Source organism: Numida meleagris, chromosome 6 (genome assembly GCF_002078875.1).
Source record: "Numida meleagris isolate 19003 breed g44 Domestic line chromosome 6, NumMel1.0, whole genome shotgun sequence".
Lineage (NCBI taxonomy): Eukaryota > Metazoa > Chordata > Aves > Galliformes > Numididae > Numida > Numida meleagris.
This window is the reverse complement of record NC_034414.1, coordinates 16,566,523-16,581,838: the sequence shown is the minus strand read 5'-3', so window position 1 is coordinate 16,581,838 and position 15,316 is coordinate 16,566,523. Positions and strand designations below refer to the sequence as shown.

General features: G+C 40.5%; 1 protein-coding gene across 2 annotated transcripts in view; it reads right to left on the bottom strand.

Annotated features, from left to right (window-relative positions):
* The window catches only part of LRP5 (LDL receptor related protein 5), a 136,948-nt gene that overhangs the window by 85,210 nt on the left and 36,422 nt on the right, over positions 1-15,316 (bottom strand). For both annotated transcript variants that reach the window (XM_021401770.1, XM_021401771.1), the window contains exon 3: positions 3,176-3,373. In XM_021401770.1, coding sequence (XP_021257445.1) covers positions 3,176-3,373 — 198 coding nt within the window. The remainder of the gene's footprint in view (positions 1-3,175; positions 3,374-15,316) is intronic.

The following is a 15,316-nucleotide window of genomic DNA, read 5'->3' as shown; positions in this document are numbered from 1 at the left end:
GAAAATGAAGAAATTACTCGAGGGCCATCTGTCAGCCTCACAACAGAGGCACAATACAAGCTGACAAAACACAGGTCGTCCATCACAAAATCCAGGCTCTTCAAAGCCATATTCTTTGAGCATTCTCCCTAAGGTAGCAGTCAACAGTTTGTCTCATGTCATTTATTCTTTGTCTAAGACTAAATACTTGTGATGAATATAAATCAAAAACATTTCAGACGTTTTCAGATGGCATTCAGCTGCACTGCCTTTCTTCTGCATATGCATATATTCTCACATTTGCTAAGAGCTGAAGCAAAAGCTACAAAACTTATGAAATCTCCAATGTGTTTTCTGAACTCACAGGATCCCCAAATTCATACACATTGCAATTAATTCGTGTAATTTAGATACAACAGTTTTGGAGATATTCACTCAGTAAAAACACACTTGACAATTCCTCAGTCAAAACAATATGAACTCAGTTTTCACAAAACTTATGCATTTTATGTGTGTACAAAGGCATTCACATGGCCTTCTAAACTAGCCTTCTGAGGCAGCAGAGCAGCATTCAAATTAATCAGCATACAACTTTGGGAAGCCTTTAACTCCCAGCATCATCCTGAAGGAAAGCGAGGAATAAATTTTTCTTATACCTATATTCTGATCTGCATTCGAGTTGTTTCTATAGATGAAATTAATAACAATAATAAAAACAGCTAACACTTGGGAAAGAAAGGTTCATTTCGTTTTCAGTCAGGATAGTTACCATTTGCAGTTTCTGAGGGTGGGATAAACAGTACCCCCAGAATTCATCAAATGCACTGAGACATGAATATTCCATACATAGGACAGATTTAAGACAGACTGGCATACTCAAGCATTTTCAAATACGCAATATGGAAAAAACAAAGTCAGTATTATTCTTTCTGTTCCAGACAGAATATTAAAACGGCTCTAAAATTACTGTCCTTCAACTTATCACTACTTGTTTCACCATTAAACACCACAGAACAAATAGAATTACTGATTTTCCTCTCTGCTCTCCCCTTTGCTACTGCTTTTTTTTTTTTTTAAACCAGTAACAGCAGTGGCTGTACTTGTATTCTAGTATCATAGCAGCTGTTTTCCACCATATATTGTCCCTATTTCCATCATTCTTAGGTATCAAGTCTCCCCCTCTCCTGTAATTACAATCCAGCTGACATGCTTGGAAACTGAATCTTGCCAATGTAACAGGCAGATTGCTCCAGTAACATTAACTCATCACACAGAGTGCAAGTTTTCTTCTCATTTGAGTTCTAAAGTACTGAAACAGTGTTAAGACTTCTGTTGAAACTTATTTGGCTGTATGCTTAAGAAACAGAAGCAACCTCCTTCTCACAAATCCATATGCACATGAAGATGGTCTATTTTTTTTGACTGGTTCAAAATTAGCGACAACTTTGGAATTATTATTGAAGTCTACTTTGCCAGCAGGACCTAAATTCCCAGCTTCACAAATTTCTTTTTCTATATTCATCAATGGAAGGTGGAAAAGTAAATTGTACAAAATGAAATAAAGAACAAAAAAAATGAAAAGATCAATATTCACTGGATTTATTCACATGCATAATATTTTAAGGAAGTTTTATCATATAGTTACACTATAGAACAGGTTAAACAATGCCTGCAGTCCACATGCAGCAAGACAGGAGCAAGGCATTTCACAGAACGCATCCTGCATGGGAATATCCTGACATCCCGCATGACATCAGCTCTCCAGCAGCTGACAGTAACATATGTAAAAAGCGTACAACAGGGAGGTGATATTTTTAATGCAAAATAGTACATGCATTATTTTTCTTCCTAAAGTACTGCTTCCTTTCTAGTAAAATACAACACTGCATGGTGTTGGACATGCACCAATCTGTCACAAAGGCCAATGGCTGGGATAAATGTACTCTCTCAGGTGGTCTGCTACCTAAATATCAGCAAAATACATTTTACTTACGCATTATGATTCCAAGTTTTTACACAAACATGCAAGTAAAGTTTATTATATTTCAATGAGCATGAGAACTACAGAATCGGACTGGAAAACTTACACACTGTCATCCATCCCTAAACAAGAGAAACATATTCACATTGTATTGTATGAAAATCTCTTAGATTTAGAATTTTGAGACAGCATTTCCTTTCTATGAACCTGCACGAAGCCTTTGAGCTCCCACTCCCTTCTGTAAAGGCCTTTTTCCTTGTCTATGCTTCTGACAGTCACTTAGTACTTGTCACTCATCACAATGCCACCATTATCTAGCTCTTACACAGTGCTCTCAATAGAACTTAGAGTGTTTCATAAAGGATGTCAATATCGTTATGCCTCTTTTATGAGTGTGAAAATCAGGCATGGAATGCAACTGCAAAAAAATGAAAGATACCAATGGAAAATACAGTGTTATCCGACTGGGGAGAGGCATACATACAGACAGGAGTAAAACAAAACTCCAAATTTCTATCAATACTGAATGATTGCATAACAGAGAAATTTTAGATGTTTTGAAACAGAGTTCATGTGCACTACATAAAGGCCGCTGCTATCTCCAGTTTGCCTCAGGGTGTTGTTGACAGACTGGGATAGCAACCTTCTGACAAGTCACAAGTCAACACGGCACTATACGATAACACAACGTTCCTCTCTTTCGAATGATTAACAAAATCTCAGCATCCAAAGTTGTGTTTCAATATAAGATTCAATTATTTATTTAATTAAACATTGCTTTACTCTAGGAATATAGGGCCGTTCTTTTAAAAAGCAGCAAATTATACGAGCAGGACTTCTGCACTATGAGCTTGCTATCCATGTAACCTGAGTGCACACGTAGGCCTTTCCTAAACATGAGAATCTAGGATCCAAACACGTTATATTGCCTGAGGCCAAGGATGAACATCTATTATTTCCAAGATAAACATGAGCCTTAAAAAATGCTGTGCAGGATGGTCCTAAACAATCTACAGTAAAATAACAATACAAAAAACCCTTAAAGACAGTTCTACAGCACATAAGCATTCTGGTTTTACAGAGCTACCAACAGCTGAGTTTACAATGAACAAGGTATAGGCATTATTCTAGATTACTGAAAAAAGTCTTGGTTCAAAAACAAATACAAGGGGTGAGAAATAATTCACACCATATTATTGACTGAAGGAAACTTACCTAAAGGAGCCGTCCAGATTTGCTCTATGAATGAAACTCAATTTTGCATCAGCCCAGTAAAGTTTCTGCTCATCAAGATCTATTGTGAGTCCATTTGGCCAATAGATATCTGAATCAACAATTATTTTTCGTGTGCTGCTGTCCATTCCAGCCCGTTCTATTCTGGGTGTTTCACCCCAGTCAGTCCAATACATGTATCTAAAAAAGAAAGCAGAGATGCACAAAAATAAATCACAATGTACGCTCATTAGCTTCAGCAACAGAAGGGATAGCAGCTGTTTGTAACATTCTGAAGCATCTTTGATTTTGCTTCTTTCGTGTTGCACCACAAAGTGGTTTATATGCACAAATATGTATTTCCCTAAACACAACAACATACACCAATTCAAATAACAGTTCCAGAGGTTACAAAAAGAGTCCTTGATGAAAGCATGTCACAGAACTATTGCTTGTACGTAACTTATTATCTTTAGCTGTCAATGTTGGGCAGCCCCTGTGTGTCACAAGCATTTACAACAGAGCACTGCTCTTACTTGCCAAGTTATTACAAGTTAATATCCTCAATCACGTTCAGAAACAACAAACTGCCACCCAACCAGGCAATTCCCAAAACCACCACAGGTGAACTTCCTTTTGGAAGCTGGTGTACGAAAGAATAAAATCAAGTGCCCTGAAGTTTATTTCTGTTTAACAATAAATCACAAATCCATGCAAATGCAGAATTACATTAGATTAAGACTTCAGATGTTTTCCCTCTCCCATCAATGCCTCCACTTCCCTTGTCACTCCACTTAAAGGCAATTCAAGTAGCCTGAATAGAGACATTAAAAGCATTTATCAACTGGAAAGGAGTAGATTAAAAAACAGTGAATCCCACAGAGTCTGGTTACTTTCCCAATGCAGCTATTTTGGGCATCCTGTGTCAGCAAGCCTTTGACCTGAGCGAGCTCTCAAACAAAATCAGTTAGGAGTCTGTGCACTGAACTCACCAGTGCTCCAGGTTCTTCAGCAGCGATGCAGAGGCACCAGCTCAGTGTTAGTACTGAGCTACATTTGAGCTAAGTGCAGAAACTATAGTGAAGTGGCACCTTTCCAGCCTTGCAGAGCCCGTGCTTACAGTTTTTGTAATCTGGTTTGTCTCAAATCCCCTGAAGAAGACAGCAAGGGCTTTACAACCATTCTAGGAACCACAAAGGTCAACAAACATGCTTTCTTAGCACACACACAGGTTGGGAAGGCCTCATGGTTTCTTTTTTGAAAGAACACTGTCTACTTGGAGGAGGCAGCAGGGACAACATTTATAATGGCTATCACGTTTCTTAGCTTCTTGTCAACGGTTTACGGGCATTCGGCCCGGTTCAATGACGAAGGGGACGGGGGATCCACAGGTCCACACCCCGTGAAAAGGGAAAAGGGAAAAAAGGGTAGGGAGATGGCCCTGAGAGCAAAGAACAGCGGCAACAATCTGAGGAGAAACAAACTAATTTACTAAATAAGATATCGGAATGCCAAACAACACACTATAATACAATATAATTACAATTTAAGCTGATAAATCCAGTAGAGAGAGAGAGAGAGAGAGTGTCCCAAAGCAGGCCTTACTCTACTACCGACGATAAGACGGCTGGAGAGCGAGGTGCTGCCAAGACGAGAGACGGCGGAAAAAGGGACGAGGTCTCGTGATCTGCAAGTTTTTATACTGCGAGCTTTCATCTTTTCCCTCCGGCTGGAAATGGTAACAGAGGAGAAAAGTACCGTGGGGACTGTGGTAGTCCTTCTCTTCTGAGAACCAGTATATCCACTACATGATGTTATGATGTGGAATACCAATAACCGAAAATCACAAAACCATGACACTTCTTCAGGATATTCTCCCCTACAAAACAAGACAGCCACAGAAATTGTAGCAGCTCCGTAGCCCCTTCACAGGCAGCTGGGGCCATCATCTCAGCAAAGCAACAGCAGCCATACAGCTATTCTCAGTCCATGTCCCTCAGATCTCAAGCTTAAAATGCTCTGATCTCAGTGCAGGTGCTGCACCCTGTTCCAGCCACAACTCCAGTTTTAGCATAGTCGTAGCACACAACATGAGTCTTCTGTCCTATGCCACAGCATTAATTTAAACCACTCCGATCGCAGTAGCATATGTATCACTGTTGGCCTGTTTATCCCACTGAAGAGTGCAATACAGACAGAGAGAAATGACTCACTTGTAGAACAGTACACATACATTTGAGTGTCAGAGGGTAAAACAAGGAACATACCAGTTGAACTGGTAAAACTTCCATACAGACGAGGCCCTGGGCTTCTGATTGACGAACCGAGACAGCTCGCCTCAGGATGGCTGCAGTGCATTCCTGTCCCCAAATGCCCTCCCCCAAACATCTCTGCTCCAGCAACCAGGACAGGCCAACTGCTCCTGAAGGAGCACAAGCAGAAGCTGAGCTGTCACAGAGCACAGGCCGACATATGAATGTAAATTGCCACTCATTTTGGTTTTCCTTAACAGGTCAGGCTGTAATTTGTGGCAGTTCAAACTGTGTGGTGAGGCAGCTATTGACAAACAATTAGAGAAGGGCAGATGCAAAAGCAGCCATCTATACAACCAGCTGGAGAATCAGACTGAGAAACTCATCCGGCCAAATAGGCATTTTTGGCCAGGTCATTTTTCAGTGAAATCAGTTCTCAGATTTAGTGCAGCCACACTAGCTTCAAGTATGCAAAGGACATTTTGAGACTTCTCCAGAAGAATGAAAATGGACAAAAAGGGCTAGACAGAAATGGGGCCCAGTACAGCCGTCTTAGCATCAACAGTTCCTTCTCCCGCGAAAAAAATCCAGAATTCCTGAATTGAAATCTTCTCTTAAAATTTCAAACCATAAAATCAAATTTTCTTTCGCCTCCATCACGGACTCGTAACACCACTGAGTTCACTGGAATATCTTCAGTGGATTCTAGATAGGGCATAAATTATTCAAACAAACAAACACAAGCTCAGTACAGAAACCATCTTACTCTTACTCCTTACTCTTGCAGATCCATTCCAACCAGTAACAGGTTGCTCGGTGAACTTCTGTTCAGAGCAGCCTAAAATCTGACTGTTGAATGAAGAAAATCCCAGTCATCCAAAGGTGACTCTGGGATACACATGCAGGTTCCTCTGAAAGTAATGCCTGCTATTTATTTCCACAAAACTGCAACAGATATAAAGAGCACAATAACATTACTTGATAGAGCAAATTCTCAGGTACAAAACACCAGTTTTTCTGGAATATACGGTAGGTGCGGTAGGAATGTCCAGCCAAGACATGCAATGCGCTCAACGGTCTTCAAACTGGTATGGGGCCTGGTGTTTTCATGTTGCAAGATAAATGTTGTCTTCTGCTCTGGCCTGACTCTGGGAGTTCAAGCCTTCAGCTTAGTCAGTGTCACAATTGTCACAGTTGCTGGTTTGACCAGGTTCCAGGAAATCCAGAAGGATCACCCTTTCATATCTCAGATGACAGTGCCAACAGTGATATATATGCTACTATGACCAGAACGGTAAAACCATTTTGTTAGGCTGCCTGTCTGCTGATATCTGTCACATGGCAACAAAATGTAATGGAATGTTGTCTGGAAGGTTCAGTCTCTACTGCCATACCACCAACATCCACCTCTGCTGTCATGGGCCAACATCATAAAATAGGAGGCATTACTTTTGGAGCAGCCCTCATAATATGGTTATGACAATATCACATTCATTATATACTTTAATGAACAAATGCAGACCAAAAAGGAGTTATATGAAATTAGAAATCCCATGATAGTTATTTAAAAGCAAAATGAAACAGACAAAACTAATTAAGACCCATTAAATCTTAAAAACAGGCTAAAATAACAAGGATGAAAAAAATATCTAAATTACTCTTGAGCAAAATCCTTCTCAACTCTCTTATTAAAAAAAAAAATGCTTGCAGCTTGCCTTAAAGCACAGTGCAATCAGATGATGAGAAACAATAAAGATGTCTGTAAGCCAAAGGGCCCTCATAGCTTTTCTACTGTATTAAAAGAGCTCCAGTTCCAAACCGTCTCCCTTCTGCCTCTCAAACCTCCTGCTCTATTTCACAGATGATGCCCTCTCATGGGGCATACCATTGGCCACACAGGCTGCTGAACAATACTAACACATTTGCCTTCACACATAATTTGGCACAGAAGAACTACATATCCCTACCTTTTAGCTCATTAACTGGTAACAAGCTCAATTATTCAAAGGCCTAAAAAAACACATTATCAAAGTAGCAGAACTGCTAAGAAAGGCTAGCAGCATAAAGATACATTCGGACAAGATGTAGAACAGTCCGTATACAAGCAGCATACTCTCAAAGCACTCCTCTCCCATTTTGACTTTAATACAGAAAGGGTTATTATTACCCTGTCATCACCTCATCCTGATTGTAGGGTGTCCTTGCAATCCTGTAAGTATTATAAAGCTGATCTTCCTGGAGAACTTCTCAAGATGCACTGAGTCTCCTAGGTCATTGAGCACCTACTGATACACGGTTTCATGCACCCCACACACTCTCAAGTGCCCCTCGGTTCATCTCATGAGAAGGCATGCCATCAACAAAATAGCAAAAGCAACTCTTAGTTTCAGCGATAGCTTTCTGCCCTCTTCCAACAGGTTTCTACCCTTCTGGCAAGCAGCAGTTGCTGAACTGCCAGGAATTTCAGCAAGTCAACGCCATTCTGGGGATCTCTTAACACATTAGGACTAAACTGGGAGTTAAGACATCATTATAAGAGATGAGCTGTTTCTGCAGCAGGGGGGTGGGAATCTCTGGTCTATGAAAGTCTACTTAAATTCTCACTGCTGCCAAATGGAGCAGTTCCTTCCCCGGTTCCTATCCCTGCTTCTGACATTAGCGCCCTACAAGAAGGAATGACTAACTTTCAAAGCTCTTTATAGAACTTCCCCAAAGACAGAGGCGTTATTTTCCACCAGCCTAGACAAGCTTAGGACCCTACAACACAGCACAGTCCTCTTCAGCCCTCCTCTCCCACCACTGCATCATCTAGGCTGTTTTGACTTTTTTTGGTCAACACAAAGCACAACACAGCATTTGGCACAAAGCATTAATAAGGCCATAAAATGACATTTTAAATGAATGCTGTGCGGGATTTTCAAGAAGGGACAGAGTCAAACTTTGCCTTTTTTATCCTCCGCCATTTTGCAATAATGACAAAGCCGGTTCAGACCAAATGAAGCACAAGTAGTACGCTGGATGAGACTTGCTACGCTGAGAGTCAGCTGAAGACAGGCATTTTCTGGACAAGTTATAAATCCTGGGAAGAAGTCCGGTTATTACGAAAAGAATGACACAAGTTTAGCTAGAGAGGCACTGCAAACTCAACTGGAACTGTAAGACTAAAGCCAGTTTGTCAGAGTCAGAACATTAAGACGGGTCAGCAAAGGGCTGGGAAACAAGTTCCCCAATCATCAGGCATCATAAGGAAGCATCTTGCTCACAAACGTAGCCAAGCAGTGTGGAAAAACAGCCAACGCAACGAGGCTTAGTTCTACCACTACTGTAGCCAGGCAAATAACAGTGCCAAGGGAAAGGGGTAGGCAGAAGAAGAGACAGTAAGAGTAGGGGATTTACCCAGAAGCATGAATGTCACACCAGAAGCAGGTAAAATCACGTAACAATTCAATAGGAAACAGTTTTAAACTAGAAAATAATCAGGATCTGTATTCAGTATAAATGGACACATGCATACGCTCATTGGTAGTTCAAACACCACAGGATACAAATTTCAGGGTAAAGAAAAAACCAAACCAACAAACCCACTTCCTTGATGTGATCAAGGCTTCAAACCTATCCTTGAAATAGCTCAGAGATCAGGAACATTTGAGCCTACGCAAACTACTGAATCTGCTTGTTTCAGTTGGGTTAACTGGAGCAAGATCCACGCAGGAAAAACAGCAGAGAAATTAAGCATTTTAAGAGCGTCCATTAGCAACAGTTATGTTACACTTTGAATCGTCAAAACAGCATTAGGACAGGACAAAATCATGTAAACATCAGATAGCTCTGACTGGGCCTTGGGAGGGGACAGTGTGCAGAATGCGGAAGAGAACAAGACAAGAAGCTCAGTGTGGCTTGTCAGAGGAAAGTCAGGCTTCACTGTCACACACTACAGCCAAACACTACAGCAGCTGAATACTGGATACGTTAGGAAGAAATCTGAATTAACCTGACATTAAGAGAGTTTAAATCTGTTAAGAAAACTAATTCAGGAGCCAGAAACGCCAAGTGATGTATTATTTTTGCTTTAAAAACATGCTCAATAGTCCACATTTCTTTCGGACCTCAGCAGAAACCAAGCCCTTCAAAGCAGCCTAGACACCACTGTTTCATGGACAGCTGATGGTATTTGGATGACTTTCTTGTTTTTCAAATCTCTCTTTTTTTTTTTTTTTTTTTTTGCTGGTATCTATCACATTAACAAACTCTGCTGTTTTCATTTCACAGTAAATAAATTAGCCCAGAAAAGGTTTCAGGAACATTCACTAGACTATGTAGAGGATGTTAGTCCAGTACTGTCCGCGCTATTAAAACGCTCTCTGTTCTGAAAGCCTGTTGAAAACAGATACGCTTAAAAACACTGGAGATACATACACACGCACCTGGGTGGGCTTGGGGTTTTTTTCAGTTGGGCTGTTTGGGGGCTGGACAGGGAAGGGGGCTGGCTGGTTAAGTGCAGGTTACACAGTTTTAAATACCCCTGGGGCTAAGGCACACGGTAACAACCGTAAGGAGCTAAAAGAATCAAAACCACTAGCTCGTATCTTTGCATACATTAGAACAATTGCATTTTCAGGGCTACGATTTGGCATCTCAGGAGTTTTGTATCCCACCTGGGTTGCAACAGGTCAATAAAAGCGTAACAACACTGCGGCTACAAAAGCAAATGAAAACATCAATTCCCAAAGAGCTAATAAAAAATGCCATGGTGAGCAAAAATCACTGCTAGGCAACTAACACAATTCAATACTCCTAAAAATAAAAAACAAACAGAACTAGAGAAGCGCAGAACAAAAAGCTACCCTGGGACAAATTCCCCAGGTTTTTTTAATTCAGTTATTTAGGGAAGCTTAAGTGTCATTTATTTCTTAACCCTTACTAGGTTTTATCCTTTAACACCAAACTTTCAAGCCAAAAAGTACAGGGCTGCAGGGGAAGAAATCAGCATCGAACAATAACTTTGCAACAGTTCTGCCAATTCTATCCGTAAGCTGAACACCAAAGAAACCAGCAGGAACAAAGCAAAAGCCAAAGAGTCATCAGAGAGAAGACAATACACCCTTCCTTCTGTACACACAGCCACTAACAGACTATCAAATCCACAATCCAGTAGCCAAAAGTACTAGAGTAAATAGAGCTCATAAAATCCAATTACTGCTCTATTAGTAAGAGTTAGCACAGTAGCTGCAAGCTTCACTACCAAGCTTTCCAGTAATAAGACAATTAAACAAATGCACTTTAACTGCAGTCAGCAAGTCACTGGATTTTGGCACATGCTTAATTACCGTGCTGAATTGGGGCTTAAATGGTGGTTCAGTAACATCGGAAGAATGGGACTGAAAGCCACCTTGCAAAATAAACAGATTATAAAGCTGCTGAACTGCACCCCAGTGGCCTTAATTTTAAAATTCCAGGTGCAGGAGCAAAAACAGGATGAAGACCGTATTTCCCCTCAGCTTTAAAGCTGCAGGTCATTTCTTATTTCCTGGTACTTCATCCCCTTGGTCATCATTTTTGAAAAGATTAGAAATCACGGCCATGCCCCTCAACGAGCAGCCAATCAGCCATCTGAGCTGGAAGGTATCACGGCCATAATAAAAAGAAGTCACACGGGCTGAACATTTTTTCCACCTTTCCAAACGCAGTATGGTTGCCAAATCTTATATAACCTGCTTACACAAAAGGGGCCAGTGCTACAGATGATGTAAACCAGCACAGACTTCTCCAGTTTCAAAGTTCCCAAACTTACACAAGCCCAGGGCAAAAAACAGGAGTTCACAGGAAATTGCTATGAAGTTTAGAATCCGGCACATTTAAAACTTACTTCCCCCACCCCACTGCTTAAGCTACAATAACTCTACAGCTAAATGAAATAGTGCCAATCATTTACAGAAGGAAAAAGAAGGGCTGCCTTGCAGAGCAGTAAGTTGCAAGTTACTTACTCAAGTTGCCTGCTTTTTCCTCCCCAAGCAACAAGCTTTGCAATCTAGATGATCTTCACAAGAAAGCGCTGTATCAAAAGACCTTTCTACTTCAGCCCATGAATATGCAGGCAACAATCACAACTAATCATATCACGTGTGTATATATATGTATTTACATACAGGGATTTGAGGAAGAGAACTTGTAACTTGGAATCAGTAATACTGCAAATCGCTCTGATTCTTACGGGAAAAAGAAACTGTACTTGCAGGGTTTCCTAGGAAAAAAGAGAGGGGTGGAGGGAAACGGAGGTAAAGTCATTTTCCTCTATGAAGGACGACTTAGCACATTCATATGCCAAAATTCTACAGAAAAAATAAAAAACAACAATAAGCTAAAACAAGCCCCTATAACTACTCCTCATGGTCAGCAGATAACACAAGGAAGGTACAAGGAACAACGTAATATAACGTTTTCTTCCCAAACATTTCTGAGAAGAGATGAAGACACGTAATACGTACTGTATTCATGGAGGGCAAGGGCCCAACAGCTTTATTGAACATGAGTAATCCAACTGTGCAAAGAAAATGTTGGTTGCTCACTTACCCACAGGCATTGCACTTAAGTACCATTATATGTTTGACTCGAGCTAATACATTTTGCTTATTTCAGCATACTGATTGATGCATCAACTCAAAATTTGGGAAAGCTCAAACGACAGCCAATGATTTGTTCACAAATTGCAATTTCAAACACAATGAAACAAATGTAACCCTGTTTAAGTTCACATTCAACAAGTTATATGGAAAAATTCTTACTTTGGCTTATACTATCGTTTAATTTTAAGTGCTTTGAGTTAAGCTGAAATCACCTATTCATGATGAATGCAATGATTCCCTCCGCATTTAAAAACTGCTTCCATCAAGACTTCTAATCAAAGAGAACTTCAGCTTCTCTCATCTCTTTGGCCTCAGAGCCAAAGCAATGGCTGCATTCCCAATCACCTCAAACACACACCAACATACACTGGCACTGAGACAACCAAGCCAGCCTCCTGCAGCATTCTATCAGCTTCTTTCTGTTCCCTTAACAAATGGTGTATAAGTTAAAAAGGTAAGAATACCATTATTTCCAAACTACTCAGGAAGACTAAATGCATCCAAGATAAAGAAGTCCCAGTTGCCAGGACTCAGCTCTTTTTTTCAGGATGTGAAGAATCACAGGACTTGTAGTGATGAGTGCTAATCGGGGAGAGAGCTCAATGGGCTTATTAAGAGAGTCTACACATTTCCACCTCTTCCCCAAACAATCTCAGCTGTAGAGGAGGAAAAAAAGTACTTTATTCTGCCTTCTCTGAGCAGGTAGCTCTGCTCTGTTGCACAAATAACGCAAATGGTCTTTGAAGCATTTGCGTCCTTTAGTTATAATTATGAGCAAGAAAAAGGGAAATATTAACAAAAGAAAATGACAAAACATTTAATGGAGAGGCTGTCACCATCAAGGGCATCCATCTGAAAATTAGAGTGAATTAACACTTCCCCCAAGAACCTTGAGTTTCTCATGCATGAGACTATCCGCAGGTATTTGGTGCACATAACATATCAAAAGCTTTCCAATTCCCAGATATTGCAGCCACACCAAGAGACTGGATACAACTCGTAACCAATTTCATGGCTGAGTATTTTCTTATGTTACAAGAAAATAACTTGGATAGGCAGGAAGAGACAATCCGGATTACCACCCCTAGTTCCAGCACAGCCTCTGGTCGGGTAATATTAAAGTGGTGGGTGCACACCAGACCACTGAGTCAGTCCTTCTTACTTATTGCAAAAAGGGACTGATTTGCATACGTATCTGTAGCTTGCACACAAGGTGGGATTCAGCATTTGTGCATGAATGGAAGGGGGAATGGTAGCACAGATCCCTTTTTCTCCAGCTGAGTTGGGGTTGTAGAGCCCCTTATCACATTGGCCACATAGGCATCTCTTGCAATAGGGGAACTTGCCTAGACTTGCACAATGGGAGGTAGAGCTGTTCATCCTCTGATATATTCCGCACCCTCTTAGGCAAGCACTTTTGGTTCCCTAATTCCAGCCGCAAACTACGGACACAAATTATGTTCCTTCTTCACTGCTAAGCAATGCACCAGTGGTTGAGGCAATGAAACAGTTTTGGAGATTTTCCACAGAACTTTATAGACTGCAAACTAAGCACACTATTTCCTTCCTTCTTTGCCACTAAGCAATGCACCTACAGTTGAGATATTGAAACATTTTTATGGATTTTCCTCAGGTCTTTAAAGTTAAATTTTCACCAGCACTGTGAAGAGTAGAGATCCAAAGATGGCGTAAAATAGCCTCACTGATTGCCCTAGAAGAAAGAAGTTCTAAGAATGCTCTCAATTACTGTTTGGAGGTAGGTGGTGAATGACGAGGGCATCTCCATTTTGAATTACGCTCTGATTAGTACTGCTGAGATTCTTTTTGAGTAATATCACCTACTCCAACTAACAAGCCCTCTAACAGAGCCAATGCTGCATTACATTTTATTCTCATTTTCTAAGCTTCCCCCCAGTTCTCCGGAAGAAAATGCTAATGGCCAAAATCACGCCTACGGAAATTCCTCCAGACTGCAAGCAAATAGCTAGCAACTTTAAGACTGCATCAATCAGTTTAAGAATCCTAGTTTAACTTTCATTAGATTTCATGATCCGGAAAAAAGATAAGCTTACTCAAGTGCTCCAATATGCTCTCTTCTGGTTTAGCCCTAATTCTCACTCTTCTGCCAGTTGTAATAACTGCATTAGCTATCGAGTACACAAGCCCATTTATAAAATGACAAATGAGAACATACTGACAGTTCTTTTTCCTTCTGTCACCCACTTCCCCACCCCCAGAAAATACCTGTAAATAAGGAACAATTGTTTCTAGGAGAGTTCAACCTCAAAGCCCACTGTGCCTAAATCAAATGTTCTGACTACTACCTCATGGATGCACTTACAAAATACTTCAGAACTACAACATGAAATTAGTTGTAAAATCAATTTAAATTCAAATTTGTTATTCCTCAAATGTATGTCATGCATGATTTGTTAGTTTAAGTTTACTGTATTAAACTAATGGGCACGGTTATTTGGGTAAACATGCCCTTAATTTAATACGACCCTTGTTAAATTAAGCAATACTGGAATTCATCATTTTAACCAGAACAGCAGCTCTATGGAGGCTGATTTTAATAGACCATAACAGAGAAAAATTGGCTAATTATAAAGGATACATGTATCTTCATTTTCACAGGCTATTTAAGGCTTACATCGCTTTGATGCACTGGATTGATACATAAATCAAACAGGATTAACATTAAAAATGTCTGCCACAAGTTAAAGCCAATGGAGTTGTTTCATACCGAGCTGTTGCTCCCAGTGGGAAAAAAAAAATCCTTACAGACTGAATACTCAGGGGAGCAGCACCAGCAAGTCAAGAAATTTATCTGTGCAAAAATCAGAACTGTCATTCTCTCCTCATCTGAAGTAATTATGATCAAAACCAGAATGCTGCAAGGTAACTATCTCACCTGCAGACATCTACCATTTTGGCAAATCAATTTTGTTCCTGCTCTATTATGCCATTCCACAGTGATCATTCACACTTGCACGCTTTCCCTGGAGGATTAAATGCAAGGTAATTAGAAACAAACAAGTCCTCCAGGGGAGAAAGAGGTTTTTGCAGGACCCATGGTAAGTCAAAACCAAGGTATGATGATGCCTAGCACACACCAGGCAGCTAATGTGAGGTAATTCCATGTGCTGACATTTGATACTTAATCTTTCAGTGTGGTTCCTGAAACAAAGTATTGAGCAGTGAGCTGAATGCAGTACAACTCCAGGGCAGTGGGAAGCAAGCATGAAACAGCCTCTTCTATTGTTACA